This window comes from Micrasema longulum, unplaced genomic scaffold, assembly GCF_059751315.1.
Source record: "Micrasema longulum isolate JH-2025_06_02 unplaced genomic scaffold, ASM5975131v1 h1tg000420l, whole genome shotgun sequence".
NCBI lineage: Eukaryota > Metazoa > Arthropoda > Insecta > Trichoptera > Brachycentridae > Micrasema > Micrasema longulum.
The window spans coordinates 106,387-131,501 of NW_028277620.1; the positions used below are offsets into that span (position 1 = coordinate 106,387).

Genomic DNA, 25,115 nt, shown 5'->3' on the forward strand with positions numbered 1-25,115 from the left:
TATATAACTATCAATCTTTTCAATTATTTCTCCATTTACCAAGATGTAATATTATGTAAATTGACAAAATTAAAAAAAAAAAAATTTATGTAGGTACTTGCTTATAATTGAATTCCAAAACATAAAATAAATATTTTCTTCAAACATGGGATTCTTTTTGCAAACGTCAAACTCCGGTCGTCTCACCAACAAAGGGGTGTACTTATGTAGGAATACTCATTTTCAAAAATGTATTGAATTCAATATTATTTTAGTTTTACCAAAAATCCAATGAAAAGAAAAAAATGGGTAGAAATTATAAAAAAAATAAGGAAAGAATCTGATTGAGATCCACAAAAAACAAATGCCGTTTGTAAACATTCAAAAACAAACTTTTTTTACACACGAAAAAACAACATCTTTCCAATTTTTTTGCAAATGCATTCTCCTCGAATGAAACCCTGGTAGATCGATGAATAAAACATTTATGCTCCTAACTTATTTTTTACATATTCGATTGAAGATTTTAATATCTACGAACACGCACAGCGCAAAGATCTATATTTCTCTGAAAACCGCGCGTAAATCGGTTAAGCCGTTTAGGAGGAGTACGGTGACATCACACGTACAGAGGAATTATATATATTATAAAGATTAGCCTTTCATATTATTTTCTCAAGAAAACATCAAGCATAAAAACTTATTTCAATTTTAATAATAAATGTACAGCAAAAACATGAGGTTTTATCTCTTCTTACGGCGAGTAATGTTAACCTTTGATACTCTGTAAGATCCTAATAATATTTTTTGTTATTTTATTACTAAGCGACAAGTTCGTCTTGTGACGATTGTTATTTTGTTTTTTAGATACATTTACGCAAAATACTTGAGACATCGCGTGCGTTATGTTTTATTAATTTATCTGTCTTTTTCAACATTCATTTGTTTATTCATTTATACAATCGTCAATAACATATTTTTTAGAATAATAACTTAATATTTATTCATTTATTTATACTTTTACATTGTTTGTATTTTTTTTTATACAGAATAATGTTCCCTCGCTGGGGTGCCGAGGGAAACATTTTACAAAATGTGAAACATGCCTAAACGTATTTAATCCAATCAACCTAATTATCATTATTTACATTAAGTCAAGATTAAACTGTCACTAAATATTTAAATTGTTCCTTTATCCTTCTTCTTTCCTTCCCATCCCCTCCTCTCTTCATAGTACAGTGTAATTTTTTTTTGTTGTATATTTTTGTTTTGTTAATCTTTGTTTTTAATTTTTGTATAAAATGGTATGATTCAATATGTCCATGTATTTATAATTTTCTCAAACTGAGCGGTTTGGGTAGGTAGGAAGAAATTGCCTTAAAGCAATATGCCCACCCTTATATGTATATTTATTTATTTATTTATACTTTTACATTGTTTGTATTATTTTTTTTATACAGAATAATGTTCCCGCACTGGGGTGTCCCGTGCCGAGGGAAACATTTTACAAAATGTGAAACATGCCTAAGATGAGCTATTTAACAAATCTAACATAATAATAACAACAAAAAAAACGTAATTAATCCAATTAACCTAATTATAATTAACATAATAAACAATAAAAACTAAAATATTCATTAAAAACATAACCAATTTATATAGACCAATATAACAAATTTCATAAACAGTACACACATTTTCCCTATGCTTGATCCACTCATCGATCCGTGCGCAACCCACCTCCACTATCCATTTCTTAATAGCAATTTTATATTGTGAGAACTTACTAATTGTCCTTATGGATAATGGAAGTAGATTGTACACTTTAACCGAGTAGTAGGCCAATCCTCTTTGACCGAATGTTTTATTTATGTACATCAGGGTGGAGTATCTAGTAACTCTTGTATTTGTAACGGAAGGTAGAGAATAATGTTTACGTGCGTATAGTAACAAAGCCTTTACATAAAATTTTAAATTTTAAATATCAATGTATATGTTTCTTATCAAATAGAACTTAATATTCTGTTCATATTGGGCTAGTTGACCCAATTATTCAATATGGATTAAGAATATGGGGACTAAGTTTTAAATCTTATACGGATAGAGTCTTGAACTTACAGGTACAAATTTTAAAAATTATCGTACCTGTAAAAATAAAGAATGAGGCAAAAGACAACAATAAAATATTTTTTGATTTTGTTAACGTTTTGCCAATAAACAAACAGTGTCAGTATAAGATAGTGACAGATCATTTCCTCGATTGCAATTTTAAATCCAAAATAAACCACCAGATCATGACCCGACAAGTATCGGCACAGTAGCTGATGGTACCACGACAGAAAAACTACTATGTTGACAGAACAATGGGTAGTGTAGTACCAAAACTGTACAATTTAATACCAGCCAAAAATCGTGAATAAAAAAACCTAATTTCATTTTAAAAAATAGTCAAAAAAATTATTAAACAGCAAGTGAAACTTAAGTGTATAAATATATTTTATTCTTCAATTATTATTAAACTATGTACTTACTTATACATTTAAAAAAAAATGTAATGTAACCCGCTGACAAGCTTCGGCTTTGCGGGAGCAAAAATACAATTATGTATGTTACTTATTTGTTAAAATGAACTATACTTCTACTACGACTATACTTCTTAACACTGTTCCTATATTTTATTTCTTTATATTGTGTTTTTAAAAAAAAATCTATGTTGTTTATATACTCATCTTCTTTTTTTTATACCAACTTTACTTCTAAACACTGTTCTATCTTTTGTTGCTTTATATTGTATTTTTTAAATTTAATGTTGTTTATATACTTATATTTTGTGTAACTTTCATGTACGTAAAAGCCTTATGGGCGTGAAAAAATAATTTTAAAAAAAAAAAGTCGTTTTATAGATTTGACATTAAGATTTTCAAATATACCGATGCGCGGTGGTCCCGCGTCCACAGAGGAGCGGTTATAGCCTTTTGCTGTTGTAATAAACATTCAAAGCATATTAACATATTACAACAGAGATGAAGAACATTTAAGAAAAGGCAATATGGAAGTCTCGGCATCTACAGGGCTTATGACCTGTCAATGGCTGGTTTAAGTGGCCAATTTACACACTGTGTAACATTCACCATTCTGCCTACATTTGAACATCTATATTCCTTCAATTCTTTCATCTGTTGATGTTTGTGAAGTTAAAGAGCTGAAACCTTTATTTATGCGGGTGAGATTCATCTAATTGAATTATTTCACCTACATACTAGGCAACGGCTGAAAATAATCCCTGTAGATGCCTAGACTTCCATATTACAATCTGTATTGAATGCCGCAGCGAGACTTATTTTCGGAATCTCTAAGTTCAGTCATATCACTCCACTACTTCGGGAACTACACTGGCTACGTTTTCCACAGAGGGTCAAATACAAACTCTGTTGGCTTATGTATAAGTCACTGCACAACTCTGCTCCGGAATATCTTAGGGAACTATGCATTCTAGATGAACTAGCTGACAGGCGTCTCACGCTTAGATCAGCTACGTCTACGGCGAGAAGAAAAGTTATTATACCTCTACGCAAACAGCGCACTAAATTTGGTGAACGCGCATTTGCGGTCGCAGGCCCTACGGCATGGAATGCTCTCTCAGCAGAGGTGCGAGGCTGTGAAAGTGAAGTGATGTTTCGGAAAAAACTTAAAACCCACTTGTTTTCTCAATCATTTGAATAAATCCGTAGCACGTGACAACAAAATAAATTATTTTAATTAAATTACAAATTTAAAAGCTTCAATTAAATTAATTAACAATAGAATCACCATGTAAAGCGCCCTTGAGGTATTTTATTACGAAAATGGCGCTATATAAGTTATCCATAATAAATAAATAAATAAATTACCTTCTCTTAAATGTTCTTCATCTCTGTTGTAATATGTTAATATAAACAGCTCCCCAGGGAGTTGAATCCAGTCCTTGTCTTCAAAAATTTGGACAAACTCAAAATATTCAAAGCATATGCTACTGTGTTAAAAAAAATAATTTTATATAAGAATGACTAATTTCAGAAAAAAACAATTAATTTTTATTGAAATATATAGTTTATTAGTTAAATAAAATAGGAAAAATGTAAAACAATGGTGCTTAGTATAAACATATCAAAACTTTATAATTTCCTAATATCGGTTTATTAAGATTTCAAATATACCGATATACCACCACTAGTCACATTAGTGTTATACAGGCGGCATTTGGTTTTCACTGAGCAAATATTTGATCTCCAGACAGCCTTCATACTGTCGAATGTGGCGCCTGCTACTCTTAACCGCACTCCCAATTCTTTTAAAAGCTTTTTCCTCTCCCAGTTTTTTTATTTAACGGCTCAGTTCAGTCGGCTGCAATTATCTATTTTTCTAACCTTCGTTTTAAAACACTTTTTTTTTTTTTAGTACAGGAAAACATGAATGGTTAATCATAAATATTTCCATCGTGTTCCTCAATCTTAGGTAATTAATTACTTCGCTATAAGCTATTGTAATTATCTAGAACATCAATCGTAGGTACACAATTATAAATGATATTTTCCCGTAATATCGTGTGGCCTCGGGTCATGAACTTAGTAGGTACGTTTAAACATTATAAAGTTTTAATTAGTCTCGTTCCATTGGCCGCTGAATTATCAGAGATGAACTGTCCTAACAAAGCAATTGTAATTAATTTGCAGTGAAACTCCAATTATTCGGATTAATGGGTGCCAGATTGTATTGCTTTTGAAATAATGCAGCGAGTTAGGAACGATTAAAAAAAAACTTAAAGTCTGTTCATCATTACAAGAACCTCCAAATAAACAAACTAAATGGTTAAACTAAAGAAATTGTTTGAACTCGTGTAAAAACAACATTAAATTTTAATTACTATAAATGTATTATTGTTTTATGTTTTTTCTTTATATATCCTATATTTTTCTTTTTCTTTTCATGTACTCGTATTTAAAATCATATAAACTCTTATAAATAAACAACTAAAACAGTGTAAGTCACTCTCCAAGCACAAGAGTTAGTCTCTTGTTTTGGAGAGTTACAGTGATAACATTTACTAGATGTGTAAAAGTAGATATGTTTAGAATTATACAAAAACATGTACTCTTTATGAAATTCATGAATATAAAAAAAATAAAAAATTAATGATTCGTACGGACGAATGGCATTTTGAACTCGAAAACGTTCTTTTCTCTGGGTATTCAAATAATCGAGGCGTGTTTGTTTACAACGCTTGTAGGCAAAAAGAAAAATAAGGAAAGGCCGCTTATAATTTCCGAGAAGAGTTTGCCCATGGCGAATTCCTTAATCCGGTTCTGCTACACATCATTGGGTAGATTTCACTTGACGAATCGATAGTGATGCGCGTAATCGATTGGTTCCGATAAAATCGAATAGTAAAAGTGGAACGAAGGCTGTCTGGAGATCCGATATTTTTTCGGTGAAAACAGAATGCCGCCTATATCTTTGATGGGCGGACATAAGAGTATAACGATGTGTAAAGTTTTGACGGTACAGAATATGATATACTATCGCCTGGTAACAGAGGACTTCATGGATTTCTATAAAACGCCAATATCACATAAGCATGAAACGCGCCAAAAAGCGAGAGGAAACTTCATAGAAAGAAGAGCCATAAATGCGTATGGAGAGAGGACCAGGGCGTATATACTCCCTCGCATAGTAAAGAGACTCCCGGACGAAATAAAAAATAGTGAAATGAATAAAAACAAAGTAAAATTGGTTTTAAAAATCTTTTTCTTAAATTCTAAGTTTAGTCTGTAAAAAAAAAAAAAAAATTATAAAAAAATGGGGAAACCAAACAATTTAAAACAGTGTCAAAAAAAGTGTTTGTTTATTATTTTTTATATATTTTGTTTTCAAAAAAGACTTGATTTACTTGTATTTAATTTTTTTTAAACTATTATTTTATTGATATTTTTAAGATTTTTAAAAAAATATTTTATGTAAACATTTATTATATTGTGTTACAAAAATGTTTAAAGAGAGAAATCCCTGCAAAAAAACTGCTTTTGCAGTTTGGCGGGAATTTAAAAAAAAAAAATTGTTTAGAATTTAAAAAAGAAAAATAAATAAAAAAATAAAAAAAAACCGGAATGTTTGTTCATTTTGTGATTTATATGCGAAAATGTTTTTTGTACATCAGGCGCGTGCGTCTGAAACCGAAACTTCGGTCACGAAAACTCGGAGTCACGATCCATTAGATGCACACGAGTACAGCTGAACGTAATCTGATACATCTCGGCCGCAAGTTTCGGCCGATTTTTGGCTGAAACCGAAACTTCGGTCACGCAAACGTCGAGTCATGATATGTTAGATGCATCCGAGTAGAGCCGAACGTAATCTGATAAATCCCGACCGCAAGTTTCGGCCAATTTTGGCTGGAACCAAAATTAAAACTTCGGTCGGTCACTGATATTTGGTGAATATCGAATAAATAAATCACCAATCGATTTCATTCTTTACGATTTTTTCTGTTCTGATTCTATTTCACACTGAGATTATGTACTTCATCCGCCTGGGCACGGCAAAAAATATTTGCATTTATTTCATTATTCGATTATTGCAATCGATTATTATGTTCGCATATTCGATTAAACGCATCGCTTCTAAGTTTCTTGTTTAATAGTTTAATGTCATATCGACTTTTATCGCGAAAGGTTGTGTATGCGTCGTTGGAAACTCAATACGGCTTATGCGATAAAATTATCATTTTCTCAATAGCAAGTTGTGATAAAGCTGTTTATCGATCGGTTGTTTTCGTCAATAAAGAAAAACACAGTTTATTCGTGAAATTAGTGCAGTTTTGGGATTGATTTTACTGATTCTGCTTGGGATTTTCAATAAGGTACCGTTTAGATATTTTAAAAGTTTTATTTATTATTTGTAGTGGTCAGCGCCATGCATGAGGTTTCGGGTTCGAATCCCGACATAGCTGACGTAAAATAATAATTTTAAAATGTTTTTTTTACACTAGAATATTTCACAGTCCGACTGACTGGTACCCGAAGCGTATGACTAATTTATCAATTCAACAATGTTTGATTATGTCCAAATGCTTGCAGACTGGCTGGATTTCCTCCCTAGGGAGTTGTTCATATTTAAATTTATCTCAACAGAGAGGGAAAAAATTTTGAGAAGGGAATATGGAAGTCTAGGCATTTACAGGCTTATGACGTGATAAAGATTTCAGCTCTTTTACTTCACAAAAGTCAACAGATGGAAGAGTTGAGGAAATGTGGATGTTCAAACTTGGGCAGAATGGTGAATGTTACACAGTGTGTAAAGTGGCCACTTAAACCAGCCAATGACAGGTCATAAGCCCTATAAATGCCTAGACTTCCATATTCCCTTCTCAAAAATTTTTCCCTCTCTGTTGAAATAAATTTAAATTTATCAATTATTTAACACCAAAAACACGTACAATTTTTGCACGGAGTAGTTTCTCTTTTGTGGCCCTAAGAGTGTTCAATGTCCTAGATGAGCATATTTAGTTCTCCAAAATGAGAAAGCCATTTTCAGAAGAAGTGTACAAATTTAGATTTTGTCTAAGGGAAGAGACCATTGCAGGAGACTGCTGCGAGATTTTGCATAGATTTATATACTATTAAGCGTGTTGTCCAGTTGTTTATTGAAATAATAATATATGCAAATGTAGTAATTTTTTATTTCAATTTTTAATAAAATAATGTACATGCTTCTACTTTCCACTACTACTACTACTATTACTATTACCATCACTCCATCTCCCCGTAGGGGTAGGCAGAGAGAATGTACTGTCACACACGTCTATCCTGGCATATTTATTTTATTTATTTATAAATCATATAACATAAAGTATTTAACAAGTATAATACGTTGAATTACATTCCCAGGAGTTACAACAACTCCATTCGGGACATAAATAATATTAACATTTAGGAAATAACACATATTGAGAACAACAAAGAAACAAAGCAAGTTTAGCACCTTTATAACTAAATATAGCGCAACAATATGTACGCCAAAAACCTTTTCTTACACAAGGAGAATAAATGTATTTCAGAGAACGCTTTTAAGAATAAAAAAGTAGTGAATCTACTAAGGGAGATAAGGTCATTAACATCACATGCCATGCAGATGATGCTGCCATAGTGATGATGAGAACATATCCATCTCAGTTAGTAAACATCTGGATGCCTAAGAAATGTCGTATAGTACAATGAACACATGGTTATTGGAAACATAATTCGGATATACAAAACGTGTGTCAGACCAAATCATGGTGTGTACAACAGAGGCGAGGATAGATAGAGAGAAAATAAAAAATACGAAAAACCAAGTAGAAAAACTAAATAGAAAAACCAAATAACTGCTCAGAACGTCAGAGATGAAAGTACTAAAGGCAATCGCAGGGAAACCCAAAAGAGGCAGAACCTAGAGTCAAGAAGTTAGACGGATTTGCGATACCCATTGCACAGTAAATAGATTATGGAGATCGAATTCATTCATTAGACGTACCTGTAGAAATTATAACGGACTCAGTATTGATGTAGACATTTTTAACTGCACGTTGCATTTGTATAGAAATTTCTTCATGGGGTCGATTATTTGGGATAGTTGCTGAATGTACATCTTGAGCGGTTTATGCTATGTATGTGTGCCGCATGTAATGTATATGTTTGTGTATGTTTGATATGTGCGTTCATGTGTGTGCGTGGATGGCTCGAAGTGTACATTCGGTATTTTTATTTATTTTAATTTATTACCTCCATGGAAAACGCAAATGTCAACAATTATCCTTTTTTCACTTAAAATTCTTATTTATTTTTTATTTTTTGTCACATTTAATGTTTATATCTTTTTAATTTATGAAAACTTAATTGGTCTTTTTATGTTAAAAAATTGTTGTTTTTAGTACTTATTTTGTATGACTGTATGTTTTCTAAATAAAATAAAATAAAATTAAAAAAAAATAAAAAAAATATATTCCTAGATTCTTCCACATTCATACATCTTTTCATATATGCCCTTTGTCTGCTTTTGACATGATTAGACTTAAAATTTTGGTTAATCTGATCATGCCACGTCTTCCTTGGTCGTCCTCGTCGCACGTTACCGTTCATTTTCGCCATATATACTTGTTTTACCATTCTTTCGTCGTCCATTCGTTCTACGTGACCGAACCATCTCAGAGACTCTTTCTTCTTTCTTTATCTCATCAATTATACTTGACTCTGAAACACCATGAACTGTGTTCAAATACGAATACCTACTCATCAAATTTATTAAATGTCAAAATATTTACGTTTCGCGACGTATAATCCTGCTGCGCAATCATTTATTTGAATTTCACCGGTGTAAACATGGAAAATATTCCAAAACTGCTATTTTTATTTATTTATTGATTATTTATCATGCTATTTATTGCATTTAGCCGGCGCGGCGGTTGGCAAGCCAAATGTCAAGAAAGGCAGTCGCCATAGTAATTGTAATTAAATTTTCACTTTTTTGTATTAGTACTCCTTACTATTCTACAAATGCAATATATTGTATTATTTTTTATAGTCAACGCCGATTTTTCGCCAGTGAACTGTATTTATTTACGAGAAAAACAGAAAACAAACCGACACGAGCGTTGACTTAGAGATTACACACGCGTTAACTTAAGCATGTTCATTTTTAATTTATTTCAACAGAGAGGGAAAATTTTTGATAAGTGGATATGGAAGTCTAGGCATTTACAGGGCTTGTGACCTGTCATTGGCTGGTTTAAGTGGCCACTTTACACACTGTGTAACATTCACCATTCTGCCCATGTTTGAACATCCACATTTCCTCAACTCTTCCATCTGTTGACTTTTGTGAAGCAAAAGAGCTGAAACCTTTATCACGTGGGTGAGATTCATCCGTCTGAACCAAATCACCTACTAGGCAACGCCTGAAAACAATTTTCCAATTTTTATTTTTAAAGTGGCCACTTAAACCAGCCAATGGCAGATCATAAGCCCTGTAACCGCCTAGACTTCCATATCCCCTTCTCAAAAAAATTCCCTCTCTGTTGAAATAAATTTAAATATGAACAACTCCCTACGGAGGAAATCCAGCCAGTCTACAAGCATTTGGACATAATCAAACATTGTTGAATTACTACCTGGTAAAAGAAGAAGTATAAAAATTGGAAAATTGTTTTCAGGCGTTGCCTAGTAGGTGATTTGGTTCAGCCGGATGAATCTCACCCACGTGATAAAGGTTTCAGCTCTTTTGCTTCACAAAAGTCAACAGATGGAAGAGTTGAGGAAACGTGGATGTTCAAACATGGGCAGAATGGTGAATGTTACACAGTGTGTAATGTGGCCACTTAAACCAGCCATTGACAGATCATAAGCCCTGTAAATGCCTAGACTTCCATTTCCCCTTCTCAAAAAATTTCCCTCTCTGTTGAAATAAATTTAAATATGAACAACTCTCTAGGGAGGAAATCCAGCCAGTCCGCAAGCATTTGGACATAATCAAACCATGTTCATTTTTGTTCATTGTGATTGCTCAAATGCTTAGCATGTTTTTAAGCACGTCGATAGTTATTTGTGATCGAAGCTTCAGGAATACAATATTAATATTGATAATTTAAATGTAAATTCTGTGGATGAAAAAAAGTATCTCGGAGTTTACTCAGATAGATATTTGAATTTCAAAAGCACATTTTCAATATGTAGGCAACAAAAAAAAATATTGACAGGAAGATTTCGAAATGTAATAGATATTAAGAATAGTGTTCTTATCTATAAAACAATAATATGTCCATATATAAATTATCGTTCTACCATTTTTTTAATGTAACGAAGGGGAATTTAAAATATACAAATTCTTTGAAAGAAGACGGCGTAGTTATGATTTTAACGATAAGTCGTACGCAAAACCCAGGCTCGTCATTATTAATAATATATTTTTGTAGGAACCTTTGTGTTGTTTTTTTTTTTGTAAGTGTACACGGCACAAATGCCTTTAATTTATTATGTTTACATGGATAAATGTATGAAAGAATTGAAAAGTATGGATGTGGGAGCGAAAATGAGTAATCTAACTGTCAGTTGCCTTCTGTACGCCGATGACGCAGTCCTCCTAGCTGACAGCGAAGAGGAACTGCAATCCTCGGTTACAAAGGTTTACGAAGTGTGCAAGGAGAGTGATTTGCTAATGAATGTGCAAAAGTCGAACGTCATGGTCTTTGAAAGAAATGTAACTATGACTGAATGTAAGATTGTAGTAAATGGAGATAGTTTGAAACAGGTCGAAGAATTTGTATATCTGGGTAGTATGTTTACTAGAGATGGAAATATGGACAAGGATATTGAAAGGAGGGTTAGTGCCGGTAACAGAGTTAATGGTGCCTTAAAGTCTGTCGTAGCAAATAAGTGTCTATCGCAAGAGGCTAAATTAGCAGTTCATAATGGAGTTCTGGTACCAACCCTAATGTATGGAAGCGAAGCATGGAGTTGGAAAAAAAGGGACGAAAGTAGACTGAATGCTGTTGAAATGCGATCCCTCAGGCGAATGTGCGGAAAAACAATGTATGATAGGTGCCCTAATGTCGAAATTAGAGCAGAATGCAAGGCTGAGTTAAGCATTATCGACAAAATTAAGAAAGGTCTTTTGCGATGGTTCGGTCATGTGGAGCGAATGAATGATGAAAGAACGGCTAAAAAGATTTATGATGCGAATGTGTCTGGTTGTAGAAGTCGAGGAAGGCCGAGAAAGACATGGCATGATCAAGTACAACAAATTCTTGAAAGTGGTCATGTGAAAAGTCGGAATAATCGACGTGCGTGCATGAGAAGATGTATGAATGTGAAGGAAGCAAAGGAAGTGTGCCAGGACAGAGTGGTGTGGCGTTCTATCCTCTCTGCCTACCCCTCCGGGGAAATGGCGTGATGGTTAGTTAGTTAGTTAGTTAGTTAGTTATGTTTACATATTTGCGCACGTTTGCATCTGTTGTTTGGAATCCTCGATATAAAATTTATATATCACAACTAGATAAAATACAGAATACATTAAATAAAATAAAATAAATATAACAACTTTGTTTTTAACCACTAATTTTTATTTTTCACCGACCGGTTTCAAAGCAAACAAGCTTCTTTGTCAAGGTTTGCGTAACTAATGAATTGATTCCTTTTTATTTTATTTCTATCATGTTCACTAAATACTACGCGTGGACACAATAAATCAAGTGGTTTTTTCTTACACGGGTGGTAATTTGATATCTTTATTTTCGAAGTAAGCCAGGAGAGGACTAAAAGAAATATTGTTTATTTGGTTATTAATTATTGTTTTCTTATTATGAATAGCTTTTTAATTTCTAAGATTTCTAAGTTGTCTAATTTTAATATTTTATATAATAATAAAAACCTTTTTCATTCATACTCTGTTGTTCAAAATAATATTTTTTACATCTTTTGAAATATCTTTTGTTTAGTTTTGTCTGGTAGTTAATTGTATAATTTTAGTCCCTGGTTCATTAGTCTTGATTGTCCTTGTCTTGTTTTAGAAAGTTGTATATGGTATTTGTCTGATATTCTCGTATTATGTCCATTTTGACTACATTTTTTTACAAGTTTTAGTTCTTCGTCTACAATTACATTAGTGACTAATTTATAGATAAATTTTAATGATTCTAGTTGAAAGATTTCAGTTATATTTAATTGCTTAGTTTGTTCAAAAAGTTATCTAGTTGCAGTTAGATACGGAAGGTCATATACTAACTTTAATATTTTATTTTGTTGTCTTTGTAGTCTGTTTATGTCATTTTGATATCCTGCTCCCCATAGTAGTTGCGTATAACATATTTAAGTTTTTACATAGGCTTCATACATTAGAATTTTTTCAGTTTTTGGAACAAAGTTTTTGATTTTTAAAAAAAGACTCGATAATGTCGCCACTTTGCTAATCAAATTGTTGATATGAATTGTCCATGTCAATTGCCTGTCTATTGTTAGTCCTAAGTATTTAACATGTTCAATTTCAGTAAGTCGTTCATTATGTAAGCATCTTCTTTATGACATTTTTTTCTAGATTCAAAATGGATAACATTGCATTTTTTTTCATTAAGTGTATGTAAGTTTGTGTTTGTCCATTTAGTCAACATAGTTAGGTCTTTGTTTATGTCATTGTTTGTTATAAACTCTTTGAGGTAAAATTATTGAGCATGGCATTTTGTTTTTTTTTTTGAAGAGGCAGGATTTTAGAAACAATAGGAACGGGTCTCTAATCTCAATAGCATAAAGTTTAGTATACATGATTTTATGATCGGCTTTGTCAAAGGCTTTAGAGAAGTCAGTTTAGAGTACGTCAACTTGAAGATTGTTTTCAAACGCTCTAAAAATTGTATTAGTAAATAAAAGTAGATTAGAAGCTGTTGACATAGCAGTCCTTAATCCATGCTATTCCACGATCAGTACATTTTTAAAAACAGTAGTTATTTTAGTTACTTTATTATTATTATAGATAAACCAGCCATTGACAGGTCATAATATCATAATATCCGATAAAATAAAATATCCGATTCTATTTAATTACATGTTAAATCAAATTAAAATTACTGATGTTTCTACCGTGAGCGATCTGGGTGTTTTGTTCGATTCAAAATTATTATTTAGAGAGCACATTATTAAAATATCTAACAAAGCTGTAAAATTATTAGGATTTGTACTTAGAACCGGAAAAGATTTTAATAATATAAACACATTAAAATATCTTTACACATCTCTTGTTAGAAGCCAACTAGATTATAATTCTCCAATATGGTCACCTTATCAAATCACTTTCTCAGATTCTATTGAGAGAATTCAGAATAAATTTCTTAGATATATTAATTTTAAGATGGGTTTTTCTACTAATCAATTAAATTATAACAAAATTTTAGACTCTCTTAAATTAACTAAATTGCAAGAACGAAGAACATCGACCGATCTTATGACTTTATATAAAATAATAAAACCAATGTTTGATACCCCTGATCTACTGAAATTGATTTCATTCTATGTACCACCTAGATTAAGCAGAACATCTACAAGATTTTATTGTCAAAATTCTCGAACGGTAGCTCAATATAACTCACCTATTGTTAGATTACAGAATACCGGGAATGAATATGCATCACATTTTGATATATTTAGTTTATCTCTGCCTAACTTAAAAAATAAAGTGACCAACATATTTTTATCAAAAAGAGCAAATCATCTTCAGAAGATTGGGTTGGAATAGTTATAATTTGATTGATTAATGTATTTTGTTATTGTATAATTTCTTTAAAATATGTATGTATTTCAAGTAATTAATAATGTGAACAGTACGAGTATATTAATATTTCATACTCAATTTTTTTTATTTTTTAATATTTTTATTTCTAAGCACTCTTTATACCACATATATGTAAATGGCAGAAATGCCGTATATAAGCCCTGTAGATGCCTGGACTTCTATATAACCTTCTCTTAAATGTTCTTCATCTCTGTTGTAATATGTTAATATAAACAGCTCCCCAGGGAGTTGAATCCAGTCCTTGTCTACAAAAATTTGAACAAACTCAAAATATTGTTGATAAATTACCTGGTCCATGAAGAAGTATAGAAATTGAAAAAAATATATTTTTAGGCGTTGCCTAGTATGTAGGTGAAATAATTCAATTCGTAGAATCTCACCTGCATAAATAAAGGTTTCAGCTCTTTAACTTCACAAACATCAACAGATGAAAGAATTGAAGGAATATAGATGTTCAAATATAGGCAGAGTGGTGAATATTTAAATTTATTTCAACAGAGAGGGAAAAATTTATGAATGGTGAATGTTACACAGTGTGTAAAGTGGCCACTTAAACCAGCCATTGACGAGTCATAAGCCCTGTAGATGCCTGGACTTCTATATTATCTTCTCTTAAATGTTCTTCATCTCTGTTGTAATATGTAAATATTATAGATAACTTATATAGCGTTATTTTCGTAATATAATACCTCAAGGGCGCTTTACAAAGTGATTATGTAAAGATATAAATTTAATTTTAACTTTTTTAATTCAAGAAAAACAATGTACTTTGTCACCACGTGCTAAGGATTTATTCAAATGATTTAGAGAACAAGTGGGTTTTAAGTTTCTTCCGAAAAATCACTTCACTCTCACAGTTTCGGACCTCTGCTGGGAGAGCATTCCATGCCGTAGGGCCTGCGACCGCAAATGCGCGTTCGCCGAATTTAGTGCGCTGTTACATTAATTATTCCCTTTCCGCACTTAATTGTACGTAGAGTACTGCATCAGTACACCAATCGAACGCTTCAGGTACCATTCCAGAAACTATGAAATATTCTAATGCAAAAACACCTTTTTAAATAATTGTTTCCATGTCGACCATGTCAAGAATCAAACCCAAGACCTTTTTTTTAATATTTACGTATAAGAGCTATTGATAGAAACGTGTGGGACTGTATTATTTAAACAATAAACATTTTGCTATATCTACGCGTTGTTCATTAAAGCAAAAATATGTTTATAAAACTAATAACCGTTTTTTTTTTTTTTTTGCAGAGGACAATTCACCATACCACCATAGACACTTTCTCATCATAACCTAATCTCAATTACCGTAAAAATATTCACCTAGATAGATAGTTCAAATAAAAACATTAAGGTTAACATTATTTTTTAAATAAAGTCAATTTGTCTTAGAAAAAATTGCATTCATTTAACAGTTAATTTGGTTGAAAATATCGAGGAAAGTTAAAAAGCTAGACGCCGTAATATTCATAAGATACTTAAATTAACATAAATATTGACAACAGTTGACATCTAGACGTCAAAGCATTATAAATTACCACAGTATTGACAAAAATTCGGCAGTCAAACGCCGTAGCATTAACTCGACAGTTAAATTACCATTGATATTTACAAAAGTTTGACAGTTAGACGACGTAATATTATATATTACCATAAATATTACCAACAGTTTGACAGCTATACAACGTAACATTATAAATTATCATAGATATTGACAGGCAGTTAGACGGCGTAACATTAACTTCACAGTTAAATCACCATAAGTATAGACAAAAGCTTGACAACTAGACGCAGTATACAAACTTGCGTAGATACCGACAAAGTTAGACAGTAGGACACAGATCTTGCGAGGAAGATGGACGTGTGCACGCAGCATACTGGCCTACTCCAGTCGCCATTTTGCGGCGACAAGATGGCGGACGGGAACGGCCTGAAGTTGGCCAAGACGGTCGGCACTCTTGAAGAGCTGGTGACGGAACTACACAAGGTGTTCGCGTCAGACAAAGTGGACATTGACCACGTGAGCCAACTGATGCTGAGTTATAAGTCTAATCCTGTTGAGTGGAGGAAATATGCCAAGTTTGATCGCTACAGGTAAGCCTTTTATTTATTTATTCATTTTTCCATTTTCTCTTATGGCAGACTTTTGAACACAGTACGATGTATGTAAACTTGATTCTACGCGCCATCACAAATAACTACTATCGACGTGCTAATAAGCGACGTGATAACAATTTCTCACCATGGTTGTTTATCGTATCCGCGATCACAATGGAACGTCCGCGAACACCTAATATTAAAAAAAAAAAAAATCATAAATTTCATAAAGAGTACATGTTTTTGTAAAATTCTAAACATATCTACTTTTACACATCTAGCAGTGGCGAACGGTGACTTTTTTTATAGGTAAGCTTTAATTTTTTTCATAATTTGTACCTGAGTGACTTACACTGTTTTAGTTGTTTATTTATAAGAGTTTATATAATTTTAAATATGAGTACATGAAAAGAAAAATAAAAACATAGGATATATAAAGAAAAAACATAAAACAACAATACATTCATACTTATTCAAATTTAATATTGTTTTTACACGAGTTCAAAAAATTTCTTTAGATTAACTTTAAATTTATTTATTGATATATTATTTTTAATAGTTTTTAGTTCATTAGGAAGATTATTAATTTTTTTACACCTTTGAAGACAAAGCTATTTTGACCATGACTTGTATAGAATTTAGGAATTTTAATATTATGTTGGTATTTGAGTGACGTATTCATTTCAAATTCTTTTATTTTTTCTTTTTTATAAATTTGTATAATAGAATTTATTTTATAAAGAGTGTCTACTGTATGAACCTTAAATATTTTATACAGACTTTCCGTATTGAATGTTGAGGGTTTCTTTAAAATTACTTTGATTTATTTATTTATATATCCGCCCAATGGGCATTTTTATGGACACATTTATACATGGAAAATTATTATAACAAAATTAGAAAGACTCAATGGTTTATAGTAGACTTTGTGGGAGTGGAAGCGGGAGAGAGGTGTTTATAATTGAATTTGATTCAGTGATCGTTTGAAAGAAGACAACTTGTTATCAAAGAAATCAAGACTGGTATGTTTGTTGACAGACTTAAGAATTCTGGGCATAGGGGAATGAAAACCATAGTTAGTTCTATGGTTATCGGTGTGAAAGAGTAAGTTTTGTCTGAGGTTTCTAGTTGGGATATTAAATTTTATCGAGCTCAGTAGTTCAGGCGCATCAAAGAGTGAGTTGAGAATTTTAAATAGGTCTGTAAGGTCGGATTTATTTCGACGGTCTTGAAGAGAAGATATCAAATGTCAAAATATTTACGTTTCGCTACGTATAATCCTGCTGCGCAACCACATATTTGAATTTCACCGGTGTAAATACGAAAAATATTCCAGAACTGCTATTTTTATTTATTTATTTATTACTTATCATACTATTTGTTGCATTCAGCCGGCGGTTAGCAAGCCAAATGTCAAAAAAGCAGTCGCCATAATACATGTACTTTAATTTTCACTTTTTTGTATTAGATACTCGGCTTAGATACTTGGCGGCCTCCGTGGTGTAGTGGTCAAGACGCTTGACTCACGCACGGAAGGTTTCGGGTTCGATTCCCGGTGAGAACACAAAAATTAAAATGTGATTTTTCTCAAGCCTGGGTGCTCTGAGATGTAATTCACCACTGTAATTAGGCCTCCTGGCCTGTTGTGGTGCAAAAAAAAAATGTAAAAAATACATGCGTTGATGAATCAAAATTACATTTTTGCAAATGCAATATTTTGTATAATTTTTTTATAGTAAACCCCGATTTTTGCCAATGAACTGTATTTATTTACGAGGAAAACAAACCGGCAAGAGCGTTGACTTAGAGATTACACACGCGTTAACTTACGACTGCGATAAATACATGTTAAATAGTTGTTAAATACGACATGTTAAATACTTAGGACTAACAATAGACAGACAATTGACATGAACAATTCATATCAACAATTTAATTAGCAAAGTGGCGACATTATCGAGTCTTTTTTTAAAATCAAAAACTTTGTTCTGATAAAGGAAAAAAATAAAATACATGAAGCCTATGTAAAAACTAAAATATGTTATATGCAACTACTATGGGGAACAGGAAATCAAAATGACATAAACAGACTACAAAGACAGCAAAATAAAATATTAAAGTTAGTATATGACCTCCCCTATCTAACAGCAACTAAAGAACTTTTTGAACAAACTAAACAATTAAATGTAACTGAACTCTTTAAACTAGAATCTTTAAAATTCATTCATAAATTAGCCACTGATGTAATTGTAGGTGAAGAACTAAAACTTGAAAAAAAATGTAGTAAACATGGACACAATACGAGAATATCAGAACAATATCATATCCAACATTCTTAAACGAGACAAGGACAGTCGAGACTAATATACAAGGGACTGAAATTATACAATAAACTACCAGACAAAACTAAACAAAAGACTCAGACAACCTTTACAAAAGATGTTAACAATATTGTCATTAACAGTAGAATGTGAATTTTAAAAGTAAAAATATTTTAACATATTACAACAGAGATGAAGAACATTTAGGAGAAGGTAATATAGAAGTCTAGGCATCTACAGGGCTGCTTATGACCTGTCAATAGCTGGTTTAAGTGGCCACTTTACACACTGTGTAACATTTACCATTCTGCCCATATTTGAACAGCTATATTTATTTTATTTATTTATTATTTACATTATTTATTTATTAATTACATTATACATACATTTGTTAAGGACAGAGACACAGTTTATAGCGACACAATCAGGAACGACCCATGTCTGTGAACTTGCTCCGACTCGCTAGAAAATCCGTGTTGAGTCGGGGCACTTGTAATGCATTCATAACCATACATTCACACACATATATACATATATATTCGCACATATATATTTATATTATATTTTATACATACAGATACATATATATTAAGTTGATACACATCATTGATACTTTATACATATTCCATCAATTCTTTCATCTGTTGATGTTTGTGAAGTTAAAGAGCTGAAACCTAGACTTCCATATTACCTTTCTCAAATGTTCTTCATCTCTGTTGTAATATGTTAATATAAACAGCTCCCCGGGGAGTTGAATCCAGTCCTTGTTTACAAAAATTTGGACAAACTCAAAGTATTGTTAAAAATATTTTGTAACCCGTATGGGTTTATCAATAAAATTTTAAAATAAAAAAAGTATTTGTTGGAATCGGTGATGCCATGTCTTTCTCGGTCTTCCTCTATTTCTGCACCCATCAACATTCGCATCGTCGATCCTTTTAGCCGTTCTTTCGCTGTCCATTCGCTCTACATGTCCAAACCAACACAGAGCTCCTTTCTTGATTTTGTCGATGATCTCAGCCTAACGTGTTCTTTTTGCACCACAACACGCCAGAAGACCCAATTATAGTGGTGAATTACAATACAGAACACCCAGGCTTGAGAAAAATCGCATTCAACTTTTGTGTTCTCACCGGGAATCGAACCTGGAACCTACCGTTCGTAAGCGTCTTGACCACTACACCACGGAGGCCGCCTAAAACTGTACGGATCTCAACATTTGTGCATCTATTGTACATAGTTTTACCACACTGCCTGAGAGATCGCATTTTGACAGCATTCAGCCTAATTTCATCCCCGTTTTTCCAAGTCCGTACATCGCTTCCATACATCAGGATCGAGACCGGGACTCCACTGTGAACTGCTAATTTTGCCTCTTGCGACAAACATTTATTCACCAGGGTCGATTTAAGTGCACCGTTAACTCTGTTCCCGGCACTCACCCTCCTTTCAATATCTTTCCGAGTCATTCCATCCCTAGTAAACATACTTCCCAGATACACAAATTCCTCTACCTGTTTTAGTATAACTCCATTCCCAGTGATTTCACGTTTAGTCATCCTTTCATTTCTTTCAAAAACCATCACATTCGATTCATCGACATTCACCAGCAAATCGCTTCCCTTGCATGCATTGTAGAATCGTAGAATAACCATTCGCTATCTGCATTTTTTTAAACAAGTACTGTTTATTGTACTGCACAGAAGTAAATTCATATCAGCAATTTAATTAGCAAAGTGGCGACATTATCGAGTCTTTTTTTAAAAATCAAAAATTTTATTCCAAAAACGGAAAAAAATTCTAATGTATGAAGCCTATGTAAAAACTAAAATATGTTATACGCAACTATTATGGGGAGCAGGATATCAAAATGACATAAACAGACTACGACGACAACAAAATAAAATATAAAAGTTAGTATATGACCTTCCCTATTTAACTGCAACTAGAGAACTTTTAAAACAAACTAAGCAATTAAATATAACTGAACTCTTTCAACTAGAATCATTAAAATTTATCCATAAATTAGCCACTAATGTAATTGTAGACGAAGAACTAAAACTAGTAAAAAATTGTAATCAACATGGACATAATACGAGAATATCAGACAAATACCATATACAACTATCTAAAACAAGACAAGGACAATCAAGACTAATGAACCAAGGACTGAAATTATACAATAAACTACCAGACAAAACTAAACAAAAGACTCAGACAAACTTTTCAAAAGATGTAAAAAATATTATTTTGAACAACAGAGTATAAATGAAAAATGTATATATTATTTTATGTAATATGAATGTAATAATCCGTAAGGGTTTATAAATAAATTTTCAAATAAAAAAAAAATTAAAAAAAACAAAACAGGTATTTAAATGTCAGAAATATTTTTCATAGATCAATAATTATTATTTTCCTCTTGTTTGCGACGCCATTTCCGCAAATTGTCTGTCGAGTTAATTATGTGCGTATTTGATCCTAAAATGGAGTGTGGGTACTGCATAAAAGGCTGTAGATTCGTTTGTACCTAAGTTTATTATAAGGGAAACGACAAAATATGCACATGTATTTATGTGTATCTACTCCGCGTTATTGTAAACATTCCTTGTCCAAGAAAACATAAAATTACCATAAACGTCGTTCGAGGTGAAATCGTATTCTTATTAATTTTAATAACTTGAAACTCGTACAGGACCGTTGAAAATCCGTGAAAGATCGTTTTAAATTTGTTAGATGCACTTGCAATTTCGTTATAGATCGTAAGATTCACAAAATATCACATCAAATTCGTACGAGATCACATAAAATTCGTAGAAGATCGTTTAAAATTCGCAAAAGACCACATCAGATTCGTAGAAGAAGACATGAAATTCGAGCACGATTGCATAAAATTTGTAGAATATCGTTAAAATTCGCAAAAGACCACATCAGATTCGTAGAAGATGACATGAAATTCGAGCACGATTGCATAAAATTCCTAAAAGATTGTTTGAAATTTGCAAAATACCACATCAGAGTCGTAGAAGATGACAGGAAATTCGAGCACGATTGCATAAAATTCGTAGAAGATCGTTTAACATTCGATAAAGACCACATCAAAGTCGTAGAAGAAGACATGAAATTCGAGCACGATTGCATAAAATTCGTAGAAGATCGTTTAAAATTCGCAAAAGACCACATCAAAGTCGTAGAAGAATACATGAAATTCGAGCACGATTGCATAAAATTCGTAGAAGATCGTTAAAAATTCGCAAAAGACCACATCAAAGTCGTAGAAGAAGACATGAAATTCGAGAACGATTGCATAAAATTCGTAGATCGTTTAAAATTCGCAAAAGACCACATCAAAGTCGTAGAAGATGACATGAAATTCGAGCACGATTGCATAAAATTCGTAGAAGATCGTTTAAATTATTATATCATCTATTTTCATCTATCCATCACTCGTTTCCCCATTCATACATAATTGTATTGTTGTTTCCGCAAAGCCGAGGCTTGTCTTCGGGTTACATTATATTTTAATTTTCATAAAAGGTAGGTACAGAGTTTAATAAAAAATTAAGAAAATATTTATGCGCATAGTAAGATTTACTTGTTGGTTTTAATACGTTTTGATGATTTTTAAAAATGTATTTAAGTTTTTCTCCTCTCGATTTTCACTGGTTATTAAGTTAAACAGTTTTGATACTCACTCCCCATTGTTCTATCTCCATAGTAGTTTTTTTGTCGAGGCACCGTCAGCTGCTGTGCCGATACTTTTCGGGTCACGATCTGGGCCCCGATAACAACAGGAAGTTAACATTTATATTAAATTTTATCTACTAAGAAAAACTAAGTTTTCTGTACTAAAAGCAAAAGGAATGTTGCGTCTCATAAAACGAAATAATACGGACCAAAATGGACACCGAGTCATTGGAACCAATGGCATAATAGTACTACACACGTGCGTTTCCAGAAACTATCTACCAGCCAGCGGGCCACATGGCGACGATATCTACCTACTGTCTACAAAAGCTTCTCTTCGGACATCTATCTTCCTTTGTTAACCATGGAGTTGAAACAGTGTTTGATTTATTTAGTTTTTTATTGCTTACTTCTTGGCATGAACACTTAACCAATTTACTACTATACTCTATTTTTTATAAATTTATTGATATTGTTTTAACTTTGCTGGAATTCCTCTCGTCCATGCGCTTTGTAGCTGCACGATGATTGGTTATCTAGCTTTCATATATCAACTTTAAAATACCTAAATTTTGTAAACGGGGTCTAGAATTCCAATCGGCTATGCGCTTAGTAGCCGCAAGGCGTGTTGTAATCTTACTCCTTTTTATTAGTCATATTATTTATATTTTTTTAGTATCATTAATACACTAAATTTATTTGTCAATTTTTAAAATGTGTTAATGGGAGCTAAATTTCTAACTGTCTATGCGCTCTGTAGCTGCAAGACGTCCTGTAATGTAGCTCCTATCTGTTATAATTTTTTATTGATCTTAATTGAAAACGAGGAACTAGAATCCCAACCGTCCATGCGCTCTGTAGCTGCAAGACGTACTGGGATATTATTAATTGTACAGCGCCCTTGAGGTGATTTTTACAAAAATGGCGCTTCATAAATTATCCAACTATATATGCATACAAATTTTTCTTCTAAACACGTTTAATAGGGAAATATCACTTTTTTTACATTTTAAAGTAATAAAGGTCTTTAAAATACTGTCCATTAAAATAAAATAATTCTAATTATTTTTAAATTTGTAATTTTGGATTCCCGCAAAAACGATCCTTCCGCTGGCAACGCCCTTAGGGGCGTCACAATTCATATTTATTTGTTCCTAGCCTTTGAAATTTGTTGAGAACACTTTCACAAATCTTGACGTCACAACAACCGAGGCCAAACACCTCGCGTTTTTCTAGCAACGTATTTTTATTCAATTTCTTTTTTCCATTTATGTATGAAAACATTTCTCCGCAATATCCATATTGATTTGAAAATACAATTAATTATGCTAAATCCATTTCATACATTTTTATTGGTATTTGTAGGATGTGATATTTCCCAATATAGGTTACCAGCGAAGATACTTTAAATGTTCATGCAAATAAACTCATTTTCGTACACAAATATCGGTTTTTTTTTTTGCACCTCAACAGGCCAGGAGGCCCAATTACAGTAATGAACAACCAGGCTTGAGAAAAATCACATTTTAATTTTTGTGTTCTCACCGGGAATCGAACCCGGAACCTTCCGTGCGTGAGTCAAGCGTCTTGACCACTATACCACGGAGGCCGCCTATTTCTATTTTCTTCCTATTGTAATCGGAGTCCTGGTGGGTTACTTTGAATCTAAAACTGCAGTCGAGGAAATGATCTGTCACTATCGTATACTGGAATATGGTAGTGAGAGGGTTGGAGCTCCTACCACAGTTAGAGATTGATAAAGAAGACACGAGGTTGCTGTTTGATATTATGGGAGTTGAAGAGACGGCACTTAAACTACATGCTGGAACTGTGTGACGTCGACGAGCCAGACTGACTGACTGAACTGAACTTGTTGGACCGACAGACTGGCGTTGCCACGCCCTGAGGTTTCTATATAAGCGACGTTCCTTTGTAGTTCATTTCTTCATGGTAGGGACGATGTGAATGTACTGCAGAATAATGCTCCCGATTTTATGTGCAATACTGTTAGAGTTGCATTATAATGTATTAGATTCTATAGAAAGTGAAACTTTTTAGCACATGCGTCATCGATTATGGACCATGAACTTGTATTATGTGATACTTGCCTATTCTAGGTCGATTGGAATTCGTCAAAGGTAGCGCATAATTAATATGAAGTTCTTGCGTTCTTCCGATCCGGAAGAAATTGAGACCACAGCATTTCAACCCCTGATCTTCTCTCCAGGTATACCCGGAACCTGGTGGATGCCGGCAACGGACAATTCAACCTCATGGTGCTGTGTTGGGGCGAAGGACACGCGTCCGCCATACACGACCACGCGGACGCTCACTGCTTCATGAAGATCCTCAAAGGAGACTTGGAAGAAGTCAGGTAAGAAAGGGCTTGTATTGGAGATATGAAAAATAGCTAAACTAACAATCAATTAGATTTAAAAACATTCCATGTAGAGTCTTTTTGTGCAATTATTATTTGCTTGATCAGTGTGTCATTTGCACATCCCCATCCAATTATCTCATATTCCAAAACTGATTTGAGTTAATGCGTAATATATTTTTACAAGTTCTTTTTGGCCAATTTTATATCTTATAGTTTTAAAAATGTAAATTTGCTTTTTCAATTTATGTTTAATATGATCAATTTGATTATTCCATCTTAAATTCCCATCTATTCATTTT

The 25,115-nt window shown here is 32.7% G+C and overlaps 1 protein-coding gene across 2 annotated transcripts in view; it reads left to right on the forward strand.

Moving 5' to 3' along the window:
* LOC148281680 (cysteine dioxygenase type 1) overlaps window positions 1–25,115 on the forward strand; it is a 62,868-nt gene that overhangs the window by 13,895 nt on the left and 23,858 nt on the right. Inside the window, exons 1-3 of one of the 2 annotated variants that reach the window (XM_088226298.1) lie at window positions 6,659–6,874; window positions 15,583–16,425; window positions 24,664–24,810. In XM_088226298.1, the coding sequence (XP_088082424.1) occupies window positions 16,187–16,425; window positions 24,664–24,810 (386 nt within the window). In that variant the 5' untranslated portion in view covers window positions 6,659–6,874; window positions 15,583–16,186. Of the gene's footprint in view, window positions 1–6,658; window positions 6,875–15,582; window positions 16,426–24,663; window positions 24,811–25,115 lie in introns of those variants that run through there. The other variant, XM_088226299.1, reaches the window with a different exon arrangement.